Source organism: Mirounga angustirostris, unplaced genomic scaffold (assembly GCF_029215605.1).
Source record: "Mirounga angustirostris isolate CCGP_5_RB_7025 unplaced genomic scaffold, mMirAng1.0.hap1 SCAF_1, whole genome shotgun sequence".
Taxonomy (NCBI): domain Eukaryota; kingdom Metazoa; phylum Chordata; class Mammalia; order Carnivora; family Phocidae; genus Mirounga; species Mirounga angustirostris.
The window spans coordinates 98,521,775-98,545,248 of record NW_026991709.1 but is presented as its reverse complement, the minus strand read 5'-3'; the positions used below and the strand labels follow the sequence as shown (position 1 = coordinate 98,545,248).

At 35.6% G+C, this 23,474-nt stretch overlaps 1 protein-coding gene across 1 annotated transcript; it reads right to left on the bottom strand.

Annotated features, from left to right (window-relative positions):
* Positions 1-4,528: 4,528 nt before the first annotated feature.
* LOC123862902 (anaphase-promoting complex subunit 13-like) lies at positions 4,529-4,789 on the bottom strand. The gene is given in 1 exon segment (XM_045902128.1): positions 4,529-4,789. A coding segment is annotated over 1 exon segment (261 nt).
* Positions 4,790-23,474: the final 18,685 nt, after the last annotated feature.

Here is a 23,474-nt window from a genome sequence, read left to right as displayed (position 1 = left end):
TAAAGGTATGTAAAAGCATAGAGCAAAAGCACCATTGCTGTTATGATAGGCAAGGACCAGTGAGCCTGGAGACAAAGAAAAAGAATAGAGAGAGCTTGCTTCAATAAAAAATAAGTTAGATTTTATCCTTGAAGACCCATTTTTCTAAATTTGACTGATAACAAATATCACCAAGGCTACTTAAGAAGAATATGTCTTTCAGAAAGATTGTGTGTTGATGGGCCTTCGAAGAATTTTAAACGAGGAAAACTATATAAACAAGTTTGGATGTCAGAAAATTGTTTGGCAGATTTATAGGAAGAATTGAGAGCGTATTGACTTTAGCAGCAGATGGAATGGTTGGGAGAAGTGATTTAAGCATCTAGAATTGTAGGACTGAAGATAAAAGGTGAAGATTTTTACAAAATATGAAGAATCCAAATGGCACCAGCTCCTTGAGAATTTCACTGATCATTTTTAGGTAGAAGGCATCTCTTTCTTGAATCATTTCATCCTGCTTATGTACCTTAAAACATATTGCTATGAATGATCATTTGTTTGCATTTTGCATCACAACCATCTTCCAGACACACATGCACACACACACATACACACACATGCATGTCTCTGTGCTTCTGCACAAACACACCTGTGTGTATTACTTTATAACTACTTTGTGGATGTAAGATCAAATTTCTCCAGAAATTAAGTGTTGTATCAAGTTGTTGCTCAACTACTACTTAGTGAATATTTGAATTAACTAAACCAACATGATTATAAGGATAGCTATTAAAAGAAAACTTTGATTGAGGATAGGTCTGTCTAAGAGGTTAGAATTCAGCTTCAGGGCTCTGGCTGAGTCACTATTCTTTTTTAACCATTTTACCCTTTTTTCCCAAGTGTAAAATGGGAATACCTGCCTCAAAGGGGTGTTGTGGTTACCTGCCTCAAAGGGGTGTTGTGAGGATTAGCTAGTTGACAGTTTTAAACTATTTTGAAGATGGAATGTACTATAAATGCTCCAAGGAAAGTTTTTAAAAGCACAATGGAATAAAACCCTTGAACCACAGCATTAGGAAAGTTAGTATGTCTTTTAGGCTGGCAATCTTCAACCGATAAAGAATTCTATGGGAAATTAACTCCACAACATTCTTTATTTTCTTGCCTCTTTTCTACTTTCTTTTGTAGCTCTTATCTGGCTAGTGACTCAATTCAACAGGGAAGTTCCAGTTATGCCATATTTTGAAATAGATGTTGCTCATAAAGAAAGAAATGCAATGAAGATTATAAAATGATTATTAATCACACTGGAAAATGTGGTCTTTTCAATATAGCACTATATTCAGAATTCAGCAGAACTATTTTAAAATTCACTTTATCATTAGGAATTCAAGGGTATTTTGAAGTTGACTAGAAACAAATGTTCATTTTTATGGAAATCTACTTTAATATTTTTCCTTAAAGCGTAAATATCAGAACTAGGTCAGAACTTCATTTTTCAAAACAATTGCTTGTTGTTTTTTTTTCCAAATGCCAAATGACATATTCAAAACTCTGAAAAAGAAATTGTTTCCTCTAGTCATTCTTATTAAGAACATTTACACATTTACATACCCTATTTTAAAAACAAAAATCCACACGCATAAAGGATAAAACAGAACTGCACACTGGGCAATTTTTGTGAGAAGGAAATGTTTACAAATGAGACCTCATAACCAAGTTCACATGTGCTTTAACAAAGCTGAGACACATCCTCACTAGTCTACGTTCAGTAACATAGGCTATGAGCCCATGAATCTGATTTTCAATCTTTACTAAAAACAAGCAAGCAAAAACTCTAAGATTAACAACAAACAAAATCCAACTTCCTATCAGATATCACTCAGCCATGTGAAGGGAAGACATCCTCCTGTTTGCAACAACATGGATGCACCTTGAAAGCATTAAGCTAAGTGAAATAAGCCAGAAACAGAAAGACAAATACTTTATGGTATCACTTATGTGGAATCTTAAAAAAAAAAAAAAAATCAAACTCAAAGAAACAGAGAGTAGAAAGTGGTTGCCAAGGGCTGAGGGGTGGTGAGGAAAATAGGGAAAGATTGGGAAAAGGGTGCACTTTCAGCTATTAGATGAATAAGGTCTGATCTAATGTGTAACATGGTGACTATGGTTGATAACACTATATTATATAATTGAAATTTGCTAAGACAGTAGAACTTAAGTGTTCTCTCTCACACACACAAACATAAATAGGTGAGGTGATGGATATGTAATTAACTTAATGGAGAGATTCCTTCACAAGGTATACATATATTAAGTAATCATGATGTAAATATTAAATATCTTACAATTTTGCCAATTATACATTGTAGGGGCCAAGGGGTAAAATGTCCTGCTCCAACTTTGCCCCAAAATGTGCCACATTGGCATATTGATTATTTTAAATAGAAGTTACTTAAGAGACAGCCTGTGCAAGAAGGACACTCAGAATGCCCTCAATCCCCTAAAAGCAGGAAATAATTTCCATTTGTGAAAGGTACTTTCCCTGGACAATGAGGTAAAGAAACACTTTATGACCAGAGATAGGAAACCCAAGGCCTAGATGACTGTATAAACAAAGCTTCTACTTTTTACTAATTTACCACCCCAGCCAAAATTCTGTTTAGAATTCCTTGCCAACTGAAGCTCACAAAGTTGAGTTTTCTTTGCCCTGTGAATTCTTTACAGATTTATTGTCCCTTTATCTAAAAACTATAAAAACTATCTGCCTTGGTAATTACTTTAGTTCTCAATTTCATTATTGGGTCCCTGTGCTCATGTAATAAAATTTTGGGGGGTTTTTCCTCATGTTAATCTGCCTCATATAAATTTAATTAATAGTCCAGCTGGAAGAACTTGAAGGGTCATAGAAGAACTTTTTCCTTCACTTTAACCTCAATAAAGCTGCGTTAAAAAAAAAAAAAATGAAAGTCAGAGAACTGAAAACAATCTACATTTTGTAAGTGGCGAGCAGTCAGGATTATACAAAGAATCGATGGAATAACTATAATAGACTTGAGTTAGATATACTAGGTATAGAATCTAGAGAATCAGATAAATAGGATGCAAGGTTGTTGAGCATTTCTGTGTTATTCACCACTGTATTTCTAGCCCCTAAAATGGTTTCATCCGATAGTAGGAGCTCAATAAATATTTGTTGACTCAATAAATAAATGGAATATGGATTCGTAACTTGAAGTGGTAAGCAGTATGGATCAGTTGCAGTTCCTTAAACAGCAGAGTAGCAGGATGAAATGTGTTTGGAAAGCTTATTTTGGCGGTGGTTATGTGAGGTGACACTAGAGGAATAATCACATGGCAACGTTGATGGAACCATTTCTATGGGAGATTGCTTGACTCAGCCATGTTTTGAACATCTCATCATCAATGCTTTCAAATGCAAGAAAACCCAGCATTACAAATACTATCAATTGAATCAATCTGACATTTATGCCTTATGGTATCTTGCTGAGCTATCACAGCATTTGCATTAGACATAAGCAGTGAACCAAGAAGGAAATGCTTTGTATCCACTACATTTGGCAGCAAAGCTATATAAAACAAATCTGTTCTGCATTTGTATTAAAGTTGACATCAGTGTGCGTGTGCCTGCAGAAAATGGAGAGCCAAAAAGAAAAGGTGTTTGCTCTTGAATTTTATTTTATATATTTATTTTTCAGTGTTTCTTGTTTTTTAATGAGGGATGCAGAAGGATAAGCCAGGACCTCTTTCCAGAGTTCACAACGTAGGTAAGAAAACAAGAGATACCAATTATCAGAGGCAAGTAATTCCAGGAGATAAATGTCCATGAATGTGTTTTTCAAAATACACGTTCTTATACAAATGTGTAACTAAATACTGACTTTGTGGTGTTTCTGTTATATCTGAAATTGCTTTGAGAAATACGAAATCTTGTTATTGGGTAAAACTAGTGGTCCAGCTAGCCAAGGTCCTTTCCAGTGGCACAATTAACTTGCAGGGAGAGCAGAGATAACTGCCAAATAACTTTTAATCTGTGAATTTATCCAAAGTTTGAAAATGCCATGGGAAATCTTAGGAATCCCAGCAATCAGTGAATGGGTTCTTCATATACCGGCAGGTGCTATATGTTGCCACTCAGAATGCTCCTCAAAGTGGCACCATATGAGAACTTCACAATCTCCTTCTGCCTGAATTCCTCTGTCTTTGTCCTTCCCTCTCGTATCTTCAATCACCTGTATCACAGGACATATGTAAGTAGCTGGGAAGGTTAGACTCTGATAGTAAAGCGAAATCAGAGTTAAAGGCAAATGTTTAACCAGTCACGTTCAAACACAAGCTAGTGAATGAAGAATTTTAGGTTCAAGTGGCCAAATATTCTGCATTCCTGAGAAATCTCAATCAGTTTCTCATTCTGGTGAGCATTTTCACATTGCACTTTGCTGCCACAAATTAAGTGCATGTATATTTTTCAGTGCGGATTTATCACTGACAGATCTGAAATAGGAGACCAGAAGAAAATATTTTGTACCTATGTATTTTTAAAATATCCATGAAAAAGGAGCCAGGTGTTTCCTATAGGGAGAACGTTCTCATGGAGTTATTATAAGGCTAAGTCGGTTCACTCCATTTCTTGTTCTTTAACAGATTCTGTGGTGCCACCATTGTCTTGTTCAGGTTCAGGAAGCTCATTCAGTGGTATTACATCATCCTCATATGGCAGCTTGTCTTCTCGCCAAGCACCATCAATCGAATCCAAGATCCCTCCATCTCTCAGTACCTCACTGTCCATTCTCCTGCAGCTAATCTTGTCAGATCAGTGCCGGACCCAGCGTTACACCCTGCTCTCCAATTTTAATATTAAAATGAACAAAAATAAAGCCAAGACAAATGACAAAAAGATTAAAACAAATATTTTTCACTTTTATTATAAATATGCTTGTCAACATAGAGCCTGATTTTGAAAACATCAAGAAGCAAGAGGGTTAATTTTCAAGTATTTGTTTTGATGATTAAAAAAAAGTTAATAAAGAATTACTTTCTACTCATCCTAGTTTCATCTCATTTTCCTTTCACTAAATAAGTCTGGAGTTGTGATAATCAAGATGTCCTAATTTTATTATCATTATTATGAGTAAAAATATTGTGAATACTATTATTATATTAGTAACAATTTTTTTTACTATAATAATGTATAATATATAAAATGTATAATAATAATGCATTTCACTAACATTCGTATAAGTCTTTATCTTCACTTACATTATTTCAGCTAGCCACAATAGGCAAGTGTTTGGATGGTGCACATATTATTATCTTTATTTTATATTGGGGAATCTACTAATTTGAAATGCTAGGTAACTCCAGGTCATCCAGTCATTATAGAACTAGAGTCTTTTATGTCCTATTTCTTTTACTCCACCACACTTCTATTCTTCCTGCTGCTTTCTTTCACTAGGGACTTCTTTTTTTTTCTTTAATGTCTGGCCAAAATTAAAATTTAGCACTGAAATACTGAACTTGTCCAAATTCATGATTGACCTTACTGAGAATAAAACATTTCATCTAAGCTTACAGGATGAAATTCTACTTTATTTTCAACTTGGTAATGGAATAACTATATTAGATAATCTAATTATTATCCTGCATAAATATATACACTATAATATAGTGACCACTATTCTCACTCTTGTGATAAAAGGAAATTTAGAAGCAAAAAGGATCAACTGTCTATTTTCCAAGAGTTTTTCTGGAAGCCATATTTTTAATCTACGTATATCTCTAAGTCTTTGCATAGGTGGTTCTGTGCTTTCTTAACTATTAACAAATTGAGACAATTAATGTTCAATAAATAATGTGCTACCCTATAGAGAAGTTCTTTCCCTCACTCTTCATCTATCTGAGTAATTAATATCGTTAGCCAATATTAGCTCCTAACACAAGGATTTCAAAAGATATTGTCTTCTATACAATAGAATTGTCACTCTCAAGTATTAGAGTTTAATCACTACACAGTGGTTAAAAAAAAATGACAAAAATTAACTTCTACCCAAATAATAAACTTCCCTTCCCTGAAATAACAGAAATAACATAAACATCTTGAGCTAAATTATTAAATTATCATAAAGAGAGTCAGGTCATAGATAGGGGAAAATCATTCTAAAGGCATGAAATTACTCTGGCAAGAATTGACTAAAACCTCATTAAAGTAATTAACATAATTAAGAAAAAATGTATTTCTTAATGAGGACTCTGCTTGAATCTGGAAACATCAGGAAAACATATTTTGCCCATTTTTATTTAAGCACCAAGATACTTGTTGTCTGGTCTTAATAAGCAGAAAAAAACATATTTTGGATATGAATGAATCAGGTTGTCTTAGTAGAAGGATGCTTTTACACATGCAGATCACAGCGACTTTCCTTTTTTTTCATTCCGTGCTTACCAAACACATTTCTGATTGTAATTTGACTTGTAGACTAGCACGTGTTCAGATAACATCTTAGTCATATTTAGGCCTTTAGTATAGCTTGCTGAAGGAGAGAAAATGTGCTGATCTACCTTTCAGTTCAGGCATTAAACATCTGTCTCTGGGGGCTTGCTTAATATGAGCCTGCTCTCATGAGACAAATCTATTCTTAGTGTGTTGATACATCCAGTCCTTATGCTTGCAAAGGAACTGACTCCAGGCAGCTGCAGTGAACTCTCAGAAATGACGAGGGCAGATGAGGCCTCCTGGAGAGAGCCAAAGCCTTTCCGGCCACTCACATGCCCAAAGCAACTTTTATTTTAACTTCGGTATCCAGCCTTTGCTATGTATTCAGAATCGTGATAATAGCTCCTGAGAATTTGGAGGCGCCTGGGTGGCTCAGTCAGTTAAACATCTGCCTTGAGCTCAGGTCATGATCCCAGGGGGATCCGCAGGATCAAGCCCCATGATGGGCTGAGCATCAGCTGGGAGCCTGCTTCTCCCTCTCCCTCTGCCCCTTACCCACGTGTGCCCTCTCTCTCAAATAAATAAATAAAATCTTAAAAAAAAAAAAATAGCTCCTGAGAATTCAGAGTTAGAACTTGAGTCTTTTCCAAGGAACTTGAAACCTCGTTTATGAAATGATTTTATTCTTGTTCTAAGAAAGGCAATGACTGAGAATTCTAAGTATGAAGGACCACGGGGTGTTAAAATTATAATATCATCATGACAGGAAAGGAATGCCAATTCCTTTATTTTACATCCATATGTGGGAAGAAAGCTTTGCCCATTTTATTTCCATACAGTGTCCAGGGTGATTATTTTAAATCATATTTGGTAAGTCCTTTGTTAAAAACCCCTTAAAATGGCCTCTTCTATTCCACTTAGAACAAAATGAGTTACCTTAAGCATGGGCTTGCATTTGTCTTTGCCTGTCTGTGCCTACATCTCCCACTGTTCTAACCCTTTCTAACCCCCCTCTGGTAAAAATGAATTATTTCCTGTCTTGGGTCAGGTTTCCTGGAAATAGGTTGAGAGAGATACATGTGCTTCGGAGGTTTATTAGAATTGAAAGGAAGTAAAGGAAGCACAAAGTTGGGCAAAAGTAGTTGAACTGGGATACTTTTAAAACCAAAGCCTACGGTGGTCCAAATGGGAACTTGAAAGGCCCTTGGGAGTGGTACCAAATTGAGACAAAAGGCACAGGCCTGTGCCTCCATCCTGAAGGGGAAATCTAGAGAGTGCCTCATAACATCTACCTTGGTTTTTCTGAGCAGGTGAACATCTTTCCCTACGGAGGGGTTTTTCACATTTTTCTGTTCCTTTTGTCTAGAATGCTCCTCTCCTCCACCACTCTACCACTATTGTCTGGAAGCTTTGGGTTATTTTTTAGGTCATTTAAAAAGTTATAAATTCCTCAGAACGATTTTCTCTGATCCCTGAGTCTAAATTACATCTTTCTTTTAAACTCTTACATAGCAACCTATACTTTTATATAAAATATTTTATATAAAATTAATAAAATGTGTAATTATATTTTCTTGTGTGGTGTTTGTGTTTAGTATTGCTATTTTCCATTGTAATCTTGAAGCATACAGCTTCAAGTATATAGTTAGCACATAGCCCCAGTGACTTAAACATCACAGATGCCTAATAAATAACTTTAAATGAATTAATTAATAATAATTAATAATTAATAAGTCATGGTCTTCTTTTCCTTAGACTCTGGTAATTGCTGACATTTGTCCCTCACTATAACGATTCAAATTTAACTTCATTAATTTTTTCTTATGCATTTTATGATGTTTGTATTAGAATTGTCTCTGGTATTCTAATATAGCAGTTCTCAGATTTGGCTTGAACTAGAATCACCTGGAGGGCTGGTTATAGCTCAGAATACTGGGTCTCACCCCCAATATTCTGCTCCTATACATCTAGGTTAGGGCTCTGTATTTACATTGATGCTGATTCTTCTGCTCTAGGAATGACACTTGGAGAACATTGTCCCAGGGAAACTTTAAGATGAAACAGTTTTGTGTATAGTAATTTGGGAGATATTTTTATCCTTATGAAGCCACTCTGTGGGATAGGACATGGGCAATCATATGTCAAACCCTATTTCAAATTTGAAGCTTTTGTTTTTTTTGAAGATTTTATTTATTTATTTATTTATTTATTTATTTATTTATTTATTTGAGAGAGAGCGAGAATAGAGAACCTAAGCGGGGGAGGGAGGCGGCAGAAGGAGAGGGAGAAGCAGGATCCTTGCTGAGCAGAGAGCCTGATGCAGGACTCTATCCCAGGACACTGGGATCATGACCTGAGCCAAAGGCAGACGCTTAACTGCTTGAGCCACCCAGGCACCCCTCAAATTTGAAGTTTTTTGACCAAGACATATGTAATGAAGTGTAAAGTTGTATCAATCAGATATCAGAATTTAAAGTAAGAAAAGTTAACAAAGTAAATGGAGAAATCACCACCTATTCTGTTCTGTAGAAAATAGGAGAAAAGCAAGGGAGATTGAATCACCAACATGACCATTTTTGTTGACTGTCTAGCATTGCCATTTGATGGGAAAGTAAATTCCAAGAGCAGCTTTTGGTAAGTAGATAGTGTACAGATAGAAGTGAATGAAGAGAGAGCCGTATCATAAATAAATGACTCTTTGATAAAAGGGAGTGGGAAACACTTATCAATCACCATAGACAAAAACACCTATATCTAGACAGAACTCAGAGAAGCTTTCTATGTACTGCATTGAATCAGATCTGGGTTTCTATTGACTTCATTTACACTGGTGTTTTCATGAGTACGCATGTATACTTGACAATCCCACCAGTCAACAATTCAAGATGATAACACATTGAACAATCAAGAACAATCAATTGGTCAAAGAAAAAAAAATAAAAATATATCTTGAAACAAATAAAAGACAAAAAGGATACATAGCCCAAATTTACGGGATTCAGCAAAAACAGTTTGTGAAAAGGGAAGTTTACAGCAATAAATGTTTACATTAAGGGAAAAAAAAAAACAACACTAAACTATACACTTCAAGGAACTACATAAAAAAAGAGCAAAGTAAGCCCAAAGCTAGTAGTAGGAAGGAGAAATAAATGAAATGAAGAAAAAAAACAAAATAGAAAAGATCAATGAAAATAAGAGCTCATTTTTTAAAATGATAACATTGTTAAAATTTTAGCTAGATTTATCAGGAAAAAAAGAAAGAGGACTTGAATAAATTAAATTATAAATGAAAGAAGAGCCATTACAACTGACACCGAGACAGAGGATCGTAAAAGACTACTATACATAATTATATACCCAAATTGGATAACCAAGAAGATATGTATTAATTCCTAGAAACAGGGCGCCTGGGTGGCTCAGTTGGTTAAGCGACTGCCTTCGGCTCAGGTCATGATCCTGGAGTCCCTGGATCGAGTCCCGCATCGGGCTCCCTGCTCGGCGGGGAGTCTGCTTCTCCCTCTGCCCCTCCCCCCTCTCATGTGCTCTCTCTCATTCTCTCTCTCTCAAATAAATAAATAAAATCTTTAAAAAAAAAAAATTCCTAGAAACATACAACCTACCAAGACAGAATCATAAAAATATAGAAAATCTCAATACACCAATTACTAGTAAGACGACTGCATCAGTAATCAAAAACATCCCAATCAAGAAAAGGTCAAGAATAGATGGCTTCATTTCTTTACAAAAAAAAAAAAAAAAAAAGAATGAATAGCAATTCTGAGCAAGAACATAGCTGGAAGCATCACACTTCCTGATTTCAAACTTTATTACAAAACTATAATAATCAAAACAGTATAGAATTGGTATAAAAACAGACACATAGATAAATGGAACAGAATGAAGAGTCCAGAAATAAATCAATATGTGTTTGATTAATTATACTCAAAAGAGCCAAGAATACACAATGGGGAAGGATAGTCTCTTCACTAAATAGTTTTGGAATAATTGGATAGTGACATGCGGAAAAAAAAAAAAAAAAAAAAAAAAAGCAAAAAACTGGACCCCTGTCTTACACTATACACAAAAATAAATTCAAAATGGATTAAAGGCCTGAACATAATAAGACCTGGAACCATAAAACTCCTGTAACCATAGAAGAAAACATAGGAAACAAGTTCCTTCACATTGATCTTGGCAATTTTTTGAATATTACACCAAAAACAAAAGCGATAAAAACAAAAATAAACAAGTAAGATGGCATCAACTAAAAACCTTCCACTAAACAAAGGAAACAGTCAACAAAATGAAAAAGAAAGCTAAAAATGGGCAAAAATATTCACTAACCACATCTTTGATAAGGGATACTATTCAAAGTAATAAGGAACTCATACAACTCAATAGCAAAAAAACAAAACAAAACAAAACAAAACCCAGTTAAAAAATGAGCAAAGGACTTGAACAGAAATTTTTCCAAAACAAGACATACAAATGGCCAACAGGTACATGAAAAGTGCTCAACATCATCAACCATCAAGAAAATGCAAATCAAAACCACAATGAATTATCACCTATCTGTTAGAAGACTATTATCAAAAAGACACAAGCTAACAAATGCTGGTGAGGATGTGAAGAAAAGGAAACGCTTATACACTGTTGGTAGAAGTGTAAATTGGTTCAACCACTATGGAAAACAGTATGGAAGTTCCTCAAAATAATAAAAATAGAATGTTACAGCAATTCCATTTTTGGATATATGTCTGAAGGAAACAAAATCGTTATGTTGAAGAAATATCTGTACTTCCATGTTCATTGCAGCTTTTTTCACAATGGCCAAGGTATAGCAACAACCTAAGTGTCTGAATAGATATTTGTATAAAGGAAATATAATATATAAACAAAAGATTACTCAACCTTAAAAAAAGACATCCTGTCATCTACATCGACATGGATGAACCTGGAGCGTATTATGCTAAGTGAAATAATCCAGACAAGACAAACGCACATGGTATCACCTATATGGGGAATCTAAAACACACACACAAAATTGAACTCATAGAAACAGAGAGTAGAAAGTGGTTTCCAGGGGAGTCTTCTTGAAGATTCTCTCCCTCTGACCCTTCCCCTCTCTCAAATAAATAAGTAAGCCTTTTAAAAAAATTTTCTTCAAGCTGATCATACTCAATTAATCAAAAGCTACTTAAGTCACTCCAAACCTTCTTGTCCTTTTTAAAACATCAGGATCTTTTCCTTTACAATTTTTGAAAACAATCTTTCCTTTAAATTCCAACTAATGAACATATTTATTCCTGTCAACTCATCTCGACTTTGTCTTAACTCTACATGTCTTTCAAGTTATCTACAAATTCCATTTTACCAAGTCCTTCCTTATAAAGAGGGAAGTAGTCCTTCCTCTTATTATTTCCTCTTTCTTCTGAGAGGGCAGAAAATGTTTCTTTTATATATAGAATGAAGGTTTTAGGCTCAGTCGAAGTGTCTGCCTTTGGCTCAAGTCATGATCCCAGGGTCCTGGGATGGAGGCCCATGTCAGGGTCCCTGCTCAGCAAGGAGCCTGCTTCTTGCTTTCTTCCTTGCTCATGTTCTCTCTTGCTATCTCTCTCTCTCAAATATATAAATAAAATCTTTAAAAAAAATGAAGGTTTTAATTATGTGGAAAGATACTTGATAGAGATAGGGTTGAAATCAAGTGACTGTAGCCATATGGATAAAGTAAGAAGTAGTGCAGTTGTGGACTGATTATTTTAATAAATCATTTCAATAAGCCATTATTAAATTAATAACATATAAGTAAATATATATCAATATTTTAATTAAATATTAAAATAGTTGAATTCATAGCATAGTCTTTATTACACTCTAGGGTCAGGACAATTTCTGTGTTCATTTTTATTTTATTTTATTTTTTTTTGAGGGACAACTTTATATTTAAGGTTCATCATAAATACAGAGTAGAATCATTTCAAATGTGTATGGGAGCTTACTCTAAAGAGACTTGAAAATATTTGAAAGGGAAAATATTGGAATTGTGAAATCCCAGTTTACTTAGCTGTGATGCAGAGCTACATGAGATTTGGTAGCTTGGATTTGTAGTGCACCCAATCAACTTTTTTTTAATTGTTATGTTAATCCTCATACATTACATCATTAGTTTTAGATGTAGTGTTCCATGATTCATTGTTTGTGCATAACACCCAGTGCTCCATGCAGAATGTGCCCTCCTCAATACCCATCACCAGGCTAACCCATCCTCCCACCCCCCTCCCCTCTAGAACCCTCAGTTTGTTTTTCAGAGTCCATCGTCTCTCATGGTTCATCTACCCCTCTGATTTCCCCCCTTCATTCTTCCCCTCCTGCTATCTTCTTCTTTTTTTTTTCTTTCTTAACATATATTTCATTATTTGTTTCAGAGGTACAGATCTGAGATTCAACAGTCTTGCACCATTCACAGCGCTTACCAGAGTACATACCCTCTCCAGTATCTATCACCCAGTCACCCCATCCCTCCCACCCCAACCCCCACTCCAGCAACCCTCAGTTTGTTTCCTGAGATTAAGAATTCCTCATATCAGTGAGGTCATATGATACATGTCTTTCTCTGTTTGACTTATTTCGCTCAGCATAATACCCTCCAGTTCCATCCACGTCATTGCAAATGGCAAGATCTCATTCCTTTTGATGGCTGCATAATATTCTATTGCATATATATACCACATCTTCTTTATCCATTCATCTGTCGATGGACATCTTGGCTCTTTCCATAGTTTGGCTATTGTGGACATTGCTGCTATAAATATTGGGGTGCATGTATCCTTTCGTATCCCTACTTTTGTATCTTTGGGGTAAATACCCAGAGGTGCAATTGCTGGATCATATGGTAGCTCTATTTTTAACTTTTTGAGGAACCTCCATACTGTTTTCCAGAGTCCACTGCACCAGCTTGCATTCCCACCAACAGTGTAGGAGGGTTCCCCTTTCTCCGCATCCCCGCCAACATCTGTCATTTCCTGACTTGTTAATTTTAACCATTCTGACTGGTGTGAGGTGGTACCTCATTGAGGTTTTGATTTGGATTTCCCTGATGCCGAGCGATATTGAGCACTTTTTCATGTGTCTGTTGGCCATTTGGATGTCTTCTTTGGAAAAATGTCTGTTCATGTCTTCTGCCCATTTCTTGATTGGATTCTTTGTTCTTTGGGTGTTGAGTTTGATAAGTTCTTTATAGATTTTGGATACTAGTCCTTTATCTGATAAGTCATTTGCAAATATCTTCTCCCATTCTGTCAGTTGTCTTTTGGTTTTGTTGACTGTTTCCTTTGCTTTGCAAAATCTTTTTATCTTGATGAAGTCTCAATAGTTCATTTTTGCCCTTGCTTCCCTTGCCTTTGGCAATGTTTCTAGGAAGAAGTTGCTGCGGCTGAGGTCGAAGAGGTTGCTGCCTGTGTTCTCCTTTAGGATTTTGATGGACTCCTGTCTCACATTGAGGTCTTTCAACCATTTGGAGTCTCTTTTTGTGTGTGGTGTAAGGAAATGGTCCAGTTTCATTCTTCTGCATGTGGCTGTCCAATTTTCCCAACACCATTTGTTGAAGAGACTGTCTTTTTTCCATTGGACATTCTTTCCTGCTTTGTTGAAGATTAGTTGACCATAGAGTTGAGGGTCCATTTCTGGGCTCTCTATTCTGTTCCATTGATCTATGGGTCTGTTTTTGTGCCAGTACCATATTGTCTTGATGACGACAGCTTTGTAATAGAGCTGGAAGTCTGGAATTGTGATGCCGCCAGCTCTGCTTTTCTTTTTCAACATTCCTCTGGCTATACGGGGTCTTTTCTGGTTCCATACACATTTTAGGATTATTTGTTCCATTTCTTTGAAAAAAGTGGATGGTGGGCGCCTGGGTGGCTCAGATGGTTAAGCGTCTGCCTTCGGCTCAGGTCATGATCCCAGGGTCCTGGGATCGAGTCCCACATCGGGCTCCCGGCTCAGTGGGGAGCCTGCATCTCCCTCTGACCCTCTCCCCTCTCATGCTGTTTCTCTCTCGCTCACTCTCTAAAAAATAAATAAAATCTTAAAAAAAAAAAAAGAAAAAAGTGGATGGTATTTTGATGGGGATTACATTGAATGTGTAGATTGCTCTAGGTAACATTGACATCTTCACAATATTTCTTCTTCCAAGCCATGAGCATGGAACGTTTTTCCATTTCTTTGTGTCTTCTTCAATTTCTTTCATGAGTATTTTATAGTTTTCTGAGTACAGATCCTTTGCCTCTTTGGTTAGATTTATGCCTAGGTATCTTATGGTTTTGGGTGCAATTCTAAATGGGATCGACTCCTTAATTTCTCTTTCTTCTGTTTTGTTGTTGGTGTATAGGAATGCCATTGACTTCTGTGCATTGATTTTATAGCCTGCCACTTTACTGAATTCCTGTATGAGTTCTAGCAGTTTTGGGGTGGAGTCTTTGGGGTTTTCCACATAAAGTATCATATCATCTGCAAAGAGTGAGAGTTTGACTTCTTCTTTGCCGATTTGGATGCCTTTGATTTCTTTTTGTTGTCTGATTGCTGTGGCTAGGATTTCTAATACTATGTTGAACATTTTTATTTTGTTTTACTTAAAATGTCTCTTTTCAACTTTTCTATATGGTTGAATTTTTATTCTAATTGCAAAATACTTTTCTTTACAATTTTTTTAATGGCAGTTATTTTAGAAGACAAGATTTTTTATGTTTGCAAAGTGAAATAGATGTTTAGAGAGGTAAAACCTGGTAATAAAACAGTGTTCTAATTTACTTTTCATGGATTGTATGTTTTTGCTTTGGAACACTGATTTATAAAGTTGTAACAAGCAGAAATGTACTTTTAAATAAAGTGCTAACAACTAAATTTAACTTAAACTTAATTAAACCTAACTGAAGTATTACAATTATAAGGCATATATTTGATAGTAGAGATTTATTTTAGAATCATGAGAAACTGGGGTTCCTGGGTGGCCCAGTTGGTTAAGTGTCCAGCTCTTGGCTTTGGCTCAGGTCATGATCTCAGGGTTGTGAGATCAAGCCCTGCGTCAGGCTCCATGCTCAGTGTGGAGCTGGCTTGGAATTCTCTCACCCCTCCATTCCTCTCTGCCCCCGCCTGCCCCTTGCGCACGTGCACACTCTTTCTCACTCTCTCAAAGAAGTAAATAAATCTTAAAAAAAAAAAAAAAAAAAAAAAGAACCATGAGAAACTAACAAAATAGGATAATGTCTTATTTTGGTATATGCTGAATATGGTTAAGAGTAAGTGTGGCATGTTAAAATTACAATTATATTTTTAAGCTCTATTTCCAGAGAACACATGTATTACTTGGCAACATATAAAATGCTAACTACAGGTAAATATTTCATTTTTCTATGTTTTCACTTAACATACTACAATATTTTCTACTGAACACAACTAAATATTCCTCCTAAATATCAATGATGAATTTCTGTTAATAAGTAATTGCTAATTAACAAATGAGTACAAATCTCATGACAAGTTTAAGCTTATAGTGTGGTGAAATGAGCTAGAAAACAAAGAAACAGATAAATAAAATACATTTGTAAATTAATGTGTTGAAATAAGAAAGGGTTATGCTGACTTAGATGATGCTTTCATTAAAACTCTTCTCTAACTTGCTAGTATTTAAACTGACAATTGAAAGATTGAAAAATACAGAGGGAGATTATAGCAGGCAAAGGGAACCACAGCATGCGACAGTATGAGGCTGGAAAAAAGCAATGTGTCTTCATAACCCATAAGCAGTGTGAACAAGGTGGTAGCCATTGTAGGGTGAGGATGTTCGGGGCAGATAACACTGGTGTTAGAAGCAGTGGTGAGAGATTTGATTTTATCTAAGAGTAACAGGAAGCCATTGAAGTGGGAAAGCAGAAATATGACCATGTCCAATTCACTGTTTGTTACAAAGGAGGAGATCTCTCACTTCAAGGAAACTATAGTTGAAAGAGTCCCAGACTAGAGGAGGTATAAAATAAAACTCTCAAAAACACCTCAGGAAGTAAAGAATAAGCATTTAGAATTTTAGAATATATTTTATCTGCAGGGCACCAAAAGCAGATGACAACTGTTCCAGTTTTTCTCTTGAGTCTCTCTTCCCTACTACCTGCTCAAGCTTTCAAGTGGCCAGATACAGCCTGTGAATGGGGGGAAAGGATTAAAAGAACAAGTTACAGAAATAGGCTTAAACTGCATGGGGAGAAAAGGTTTTAATTAGATGAGAATTTTTAATTTTTTATTCTTATTTTTAATTTTTTTTAGAGAGAGAGAGAGAGTATGTGCAAGTGGTGGGGGGAGAGGCAAAAGGAGAGAGAGAGAGAGAGAGAGAGAGAGAATCTTAAGCAGGCTCCATGCCCAGCATGGAGCCCAACTTGAGGCTTGATCTCACGACCCTGAGATCATGACCTGAGCCAAAATCAAGAGTCGTTGCTTAACCAACTGAGTTACCCAGGTAACCCAAGAATTTTTTTTTTATTTTTAATAAAATATTAGAGAGCCATAATTTCACTTGCCTGTGAGTGACAATAAAGCAAGGGACCTATAACTGAGTCTATTCTGGGAAGTGCATAGCTAGATATCACATACAAATAGCTAGATATCAGCATACAAATGGAAAGATAGCCTCGATAAGGCCCAGGAAAGTCCTTATCTAGGCTATCTCTCCATTTGTATGCTGAAAGTGTAGGAAGGAATTGGTCATTTCACAAATTGGAATTTAAATAACTTTTTGTATCATGTAAGCATGAGCTAATTTTCTTTGAACCCTAGGTTCGGTGTATTTGTAGAATGTGGCTGTCATATCAAGTCCACTAGGACATAAGCCCGAAGACAGGCTTTGCCATTCTTTCTCTCTTGCTGCAGCTCCAGTGCCTTGAAGAGTACCTGGAACACAGTATGTTAGTTAGAATTGAATCAGTTCAGGTCGTCTGGGTGGCTCAGTCGGTTAAGTGGCTGCCTTCGGCTCAGGTCATGATCCCAGAGTCCTGGGATCAAGCCCCACATTGGGCTCCCTGCTCATCGAGGAGTCTGCTTCTCCCTCTCCCTCTGCCTGCCATTCCCCCTGCTTGTGCTCTCTCTCTTTCTGAAATAAATAAATAAATAAATAAATAAATAAATAAATAAATAAATAAAATCTTTAAAAAAATAAAAAAACAAAAATAAAATAAAATAAAATTGAATCAACTCAAGCAGACTACATAGGATGGCCTTATTCCTATCATCTTCAGCAATTTTCAAAAATGAAATCCTCTTACTGTGTAGTTGAATTTGGTAGTTCAAAATATAGCTGAGATCCTTTAAAGAAGAAATCCATACAAACTCCCCTCTAAAATATTTTAAGACAACATGATTATTATAGCAAAATAGAGAAAAACTGCCTCATCAGGAATTTATTCAGACATCTTCTGGGAAAAGTACTATTTGTGATTTTATAGAAAATGTCAGCTTACAAAAGCCACAGTCCAACCTTTATGATCTAAGAATTTGTCTGACAAGAGTATTAAGACCGTTTTTAACTCATGAGAAATTCATTCCGGTCCCTTTAGGAAAATACTTTGTATGATACCATGAAACATATAAACATGTTCAAGTCATAACGCTCAGGAGTTTAAGGATTTAATGGGAAAATTGGAGAGTTGTGAGCATCTCTAGCAAATTGGCAAGGTAAGTTCATTTGATTGAGGGTCCTCTGTAAGAATTAGTCTTTAAGGCAGAGAAATCCAAGCAGACAAGCTGATTAAACAACAGTGCCTAACATCACAAGGGTGCAACTTAGTGATTGTTATTCAAAACTGTGTACAGTCCAGGTCCAGACTTGGAGAGAGTAGAGCTGATAAAAAAAAAAAAAAAAAAAAAATGGAAAAGCCTTTTTACTAAACCTCTGTAAGTCACTGGTGCTGTGAGCAATACTTTTGTGCTCAAGTGGAAAAATCAGGTTCTCAAGGGAGAAAGCTCTGCCTTTTCACTTCTGCATCAAATAAAACATGGCTTTTGTACAAAAATACTGCTTCAATTGATATCGAAGGAATCCAAAACATTGGCAGTAACAGAAGTGTTCAGTGCAGTTTGGCAATTGCTGAAAGATTCAGCATAGTCCAGAGGAGGCAAAATGCACGACCGGAGAAAGTTATTTATGGCAGAAGTCACAGTAGCTGTATCTCTTGGGATATTGCCATATCCCAAAATGGAAACCACACTTGGCATTTATGGAATATTCAATGCAAGAGGCCAAAAGGGGGGGATTTCAGAAGAAAATTGGCTGAAAACATGTGATAGCTGCTGGGGATGTATGAGAAATGCTAAATATATTTACATGGGGATTTCACAGGGATTACTATGGTAGTTGGTGGCTAAAGGAGTAATTTAAATACAGGTTTCAGCTTAAACTGATAGGTATATCACTTGGAATATACAAGTTATTTATTCTTTGATATGTTTTCTTCTTGAAATCCTTATTTCAATGAATGACACCCATCAGCTACTGTATTCAAGTCAGAAAACTTGTTAAGCTCTTCTCCCACTCCACACCCAGTGCTAGCACCAAATACTATAGGTTCTACCTACTAAAAATGTCTTGGCAAAGGCTCTCATTTAAGCCTTTATTACTTCTTGTGTGAATTGCAACAGAATTCTGAGTAGCTTCCCTGCCTCTAACACTTTTCTCTATCATGCTCCCTGAGATCATTGTTAAAAACCAATTCTCATAATTTGAGTTCCTTCCTCAAATCCTTTAAGATCTTCCTAATAATGTCAACATAAATTTCAAATTCTCAACATACTATCAAAATTCTTTCAAGAACTAGACCCTGCCTATCTTTTATAGAATGCCTCAACATGCATAATTTTCTGAATATGCTTTACTCTTTCTTATTTAATAATTTATACAAATTGGTCACCTGTGTTCAGTTATCAAGCATACACATGCCCACATCCTTCAATTTTTAGCTTAAATATCTCTACCTCTAAGAAAGTTCCATCTTTTTATCCCCATCCATAATAATAGCAAGACACTTTCAATTATAAGTAGAAACACGAAGTACTTATAAAAAACAGATTGGGGTTGAAATCAGAGCTCAAGTTTTAAGAAACTTGTTTCTCTATCTTTTTGGCACAGTTCACTTCTGCCTGGTTACTTCCATGAATTAATTTAGGGAATTAAAAGTGTCATCAGAAGGCTCCTCTTCTGGACCTCTTGTCTTTGCTGGTCTCTGTTTGGTTTCATTCTTTTCCTATTGTGGGCAATATTACTGCTGGAAAACCCACATTCATATCATTCTAGCTTAGTAATGTCAGTTCTGTCCCAGTGCCCATGTCTCAATCCCAATACCAGGGAAGACTTGTATAGCCTGACAATCCTAGACCCAAATACGGTGTCCTTGGAATTGAAGGTTTTTCTTGGCACTCTTAGGTCATAGGCTTACTCCTAAGTGGTAAAGCAATGCAGTAACTGACAGTGTCCTAAGAACCATATGGAGTATAGATGGACATAATCTAAATAAATCAGAAGATTAGATGGATTGACATACACATACAAATTTACAATAGTCCAATGGCCCCTTTTTCCTCCCAAACCTGGGCTAGTCATATACTTATGCTCTTGTGGTAACTTACATACACCTTTATCATGGTGCATATCTCATTGTGCCATGTTTTTAAATTTCTCAAACTCTCTGAATATTCCTCAATGATAGATTATGATGATGATGATGATGATGATGATGATTTTATTTCTGTATCATCTATGCTTTGTATGGCCTGGCAAAAAAATAGGCATTGCACAAATATTTGGCAAATAAATATGTGCCAAAATCATAGCTTCTGCACCATGTTTCTCTCTTAAATTGCACTTAATTGTGATCTGACTTTCTATTTGATTTTTGTCTTTTATTGAACAATGGAAAGGGCTAATTTTGTGCTTATAAAAGTAATTTATTGTATGAATTATATATTGCATTTAACATAATCAATTTCATCATATTTAACAGTGACTTTCACCAGAGACAAACATCCTTACAGACCCTACTATTAAAAATGTTCTTTTTATTAATCTCAGGACATCAGGGTAGGAAAATATGCATATTGCCATTTAATTTACATGATGTAATGCATATTAGTTTTGTTTCTTTGTCAGTATCTACTTTGAATAACTCTAAAAAAGAACATGAGACTAGCCAAAGCCACATCAATTTTTTTGATTATACGACAGGAAAAATGCTTGTGCATTAATAATTACTGAGTACATTTAAATCATTACTCACTTATGGAATAGCATTAATTTCTGAACTGTGTGACACCACATATGAATGATTCAAGGAAAAGCAGAGTCTCTTGAAATCATTTAGTTCCTCATTATATCAATCTGTCATTCACTATTGCCACCCACAGATACTTCTCAATCTGAAAAAAAGCCATTATCTGTCAGATAACTGGATGAGTAAAACAAATAAGATGATAATTTTAGAAAGCTTAAAGTATTAAATTCTCAGAAGACTAAAAAAAATTGAGTTATAGCTATTTTGAGGCTATTAGCTATGGAAAATTTTCTTTTTTTTTAAATATTTTATTTATTCATAAGAGACAGAGAGAGAGAGGCAGAGGGAGAAGCAGTCTCCCCGCTGAGCAGGGAGCCCAATGTGGGACTCGATCCCAGGACCCTGGGATCACGACCTGAGCCGAAGGCAGACGCTTAACCATCTGAGCCACCCAGGCGCCCCAGCTATGGAAAATTTTCAATTATTTTTCCCATTCATAACAAATTCTGTTTTTCATTTTTTAATGTCTCATTTACTTTAAGGCAAACTAGCCTTATACCAACAAAAAAAGTTTTTTCTCAAAATATAAGAACATTCTGGAGCACCTGAGTGGCTCAGTCTGTTAGGCATCCTGCCCTTGATTTCGGCTCAGGTCATGATCTTGGCTCAGGTCATGGTCTCAGGGTTGTGAGATCAAGCCCCACATAGGACTCCATGCTCAGTGGGGAGTCTGCTTGAGGTTCTCTCTCTCCTTCTCCCACTGCCTCTCCCCTCCTTGCTTTCAAATAAATAAATCCTTAAAAATATATTTAAGAACATTTATTATCTATTTAATGACAAACTGCTAAACATGTTTAATGTATTTGCTGGCTTAGACTGTAATCACTGATTCATCCATTTGTGTAATGTACATTTACTAAGCAAGATGTAAATTGTACTATTAAATGTTGGGCTATTCAGTTGATATAAAATTTAATATCTATTGAATATGTGTAATAGTTACTTTCAGTAATGTTTATCTAATTTTGTAATGATTATAAGAAAATAATAGGTATTCATTAATATATTTAAAAAGGCAGTCCAATGTAATGGATTCTTTAAGAGCTTGTCTCTAGAACTCTGGAGACAAAGAATCCTCTTCCTGATATCCATGTGCAAGACATTGAGAAACATTCTGCACTTCAAATTATTCATGTCAAACTAGAATGGTAATAATGATACCTAACTCTAAGATTATTATGAAAATTAAGTTTTAATTAATATTGGTATATTTTTCTGTCACTGTATATGATGAAGATAGATACGGTAAACATTTTCTACTAAGTATCAAAAGAGGAAAATACGGGACATTCTTTATAATTGCAAATGTCTAATACAATAAGCAATCAGCTCATTTAGTATGAATTATTTTACAAAGTAGATGGTTGCCATGGTCTCATTTTAAGCCTCAATTCAGAAATGAAATTAAGGGGCACCTGGGTGGCTCAGTTAAGCGCCCAACTCTGATTTCATCTCAGGTCATGATCTCAGGGTTGTGAGATCGAGCCCTGCACTGGGTGTGAAGCCTACTTAAAATTCTCTCTTTCTCCCTCTGGGCCCCACCCCTCCCTCTTTCTTTGAAAATAAAAAATAAAATAAATAAATAAATAAATAAATAAATAAATAAATAAAAATGAAATTAAAATATTTCCAAAATTAATTTTAAGGATCAAAGTGAGTGACTTTTTTTTTTTTAAACTGCATTTGTTTCTCTTTATTCTATCTACAGATTAAGATCTTCCCTCAAGAGTCACTGACAGAATTCACTAGCATCTGAATCTCCTTGAGAATTCTGGTTTAGAATTAAGATGATATTAAGCCATGTCCTTGACCATGTTCATGAACTCCGAGGGACATAAGACTGAGAAAACAATAGCAACAACAACAAACAGGGCACCTACAGAATTATAGATTTATGTAGGACAATGTGAAAATGCTTTTATCTAGTCTGGAGAAGCCTATGCATTAAAAAAAGCTATGAGTCAATTATATATGTGGACTAATTAGTACACAAAGTGGCTCAAAATAAACATGTACACAGTTCTGGCTTCAGGCTTCATATTGGATGATGAAAAAACTGTTATTAGAGGCTGGAAGGGCAGTAATTTATATTATTCAGTGGTAAAACATTTTGTAAAAAGTATCACTTGTGATGATTTGGAAGGCAGACAACATTCTTGAATAAGCTTTTAACTATATTCAAAGAGTCTGGGGAAACAAGATATAAGGAATGCTTCTAAGTTGCCATGAGTATCATTTGACAAAGTATTACCAGAAAGAAATGAACTTAGAAAATAATTGCAAGAAAAAATAAAAGTAAATTAGAATTATTCTAGAAATTACAGAAATATGGAAAGTTGGAATATGAAACTGATTCTTCTCTCCATCCAGTACCAGATAAAACTGAGATCTTTGAGCAAGAAAGGCCAATTCAATTCATGGAAAAGATGTTTGAATCAATTAAGCTTGTGCTTAATAGATCTTTTCTATTGTACAAAATAGTTCAATTAAAAAGAGACTAAAGCAATGGCTCTTCCACGTTGGCTCACAGGTTGCTTCAGGATCCACAGAGGGACCGAAGGCAGCAAGCATATTACTCAAGGCACCAACAGGCATGACTTCTCCCGGGTCCCATGGCGGATGGTGCTGGTGGTAGGACAAAGGCCGAATGAGACTGTAGCCAACTCCATAGGGAGACA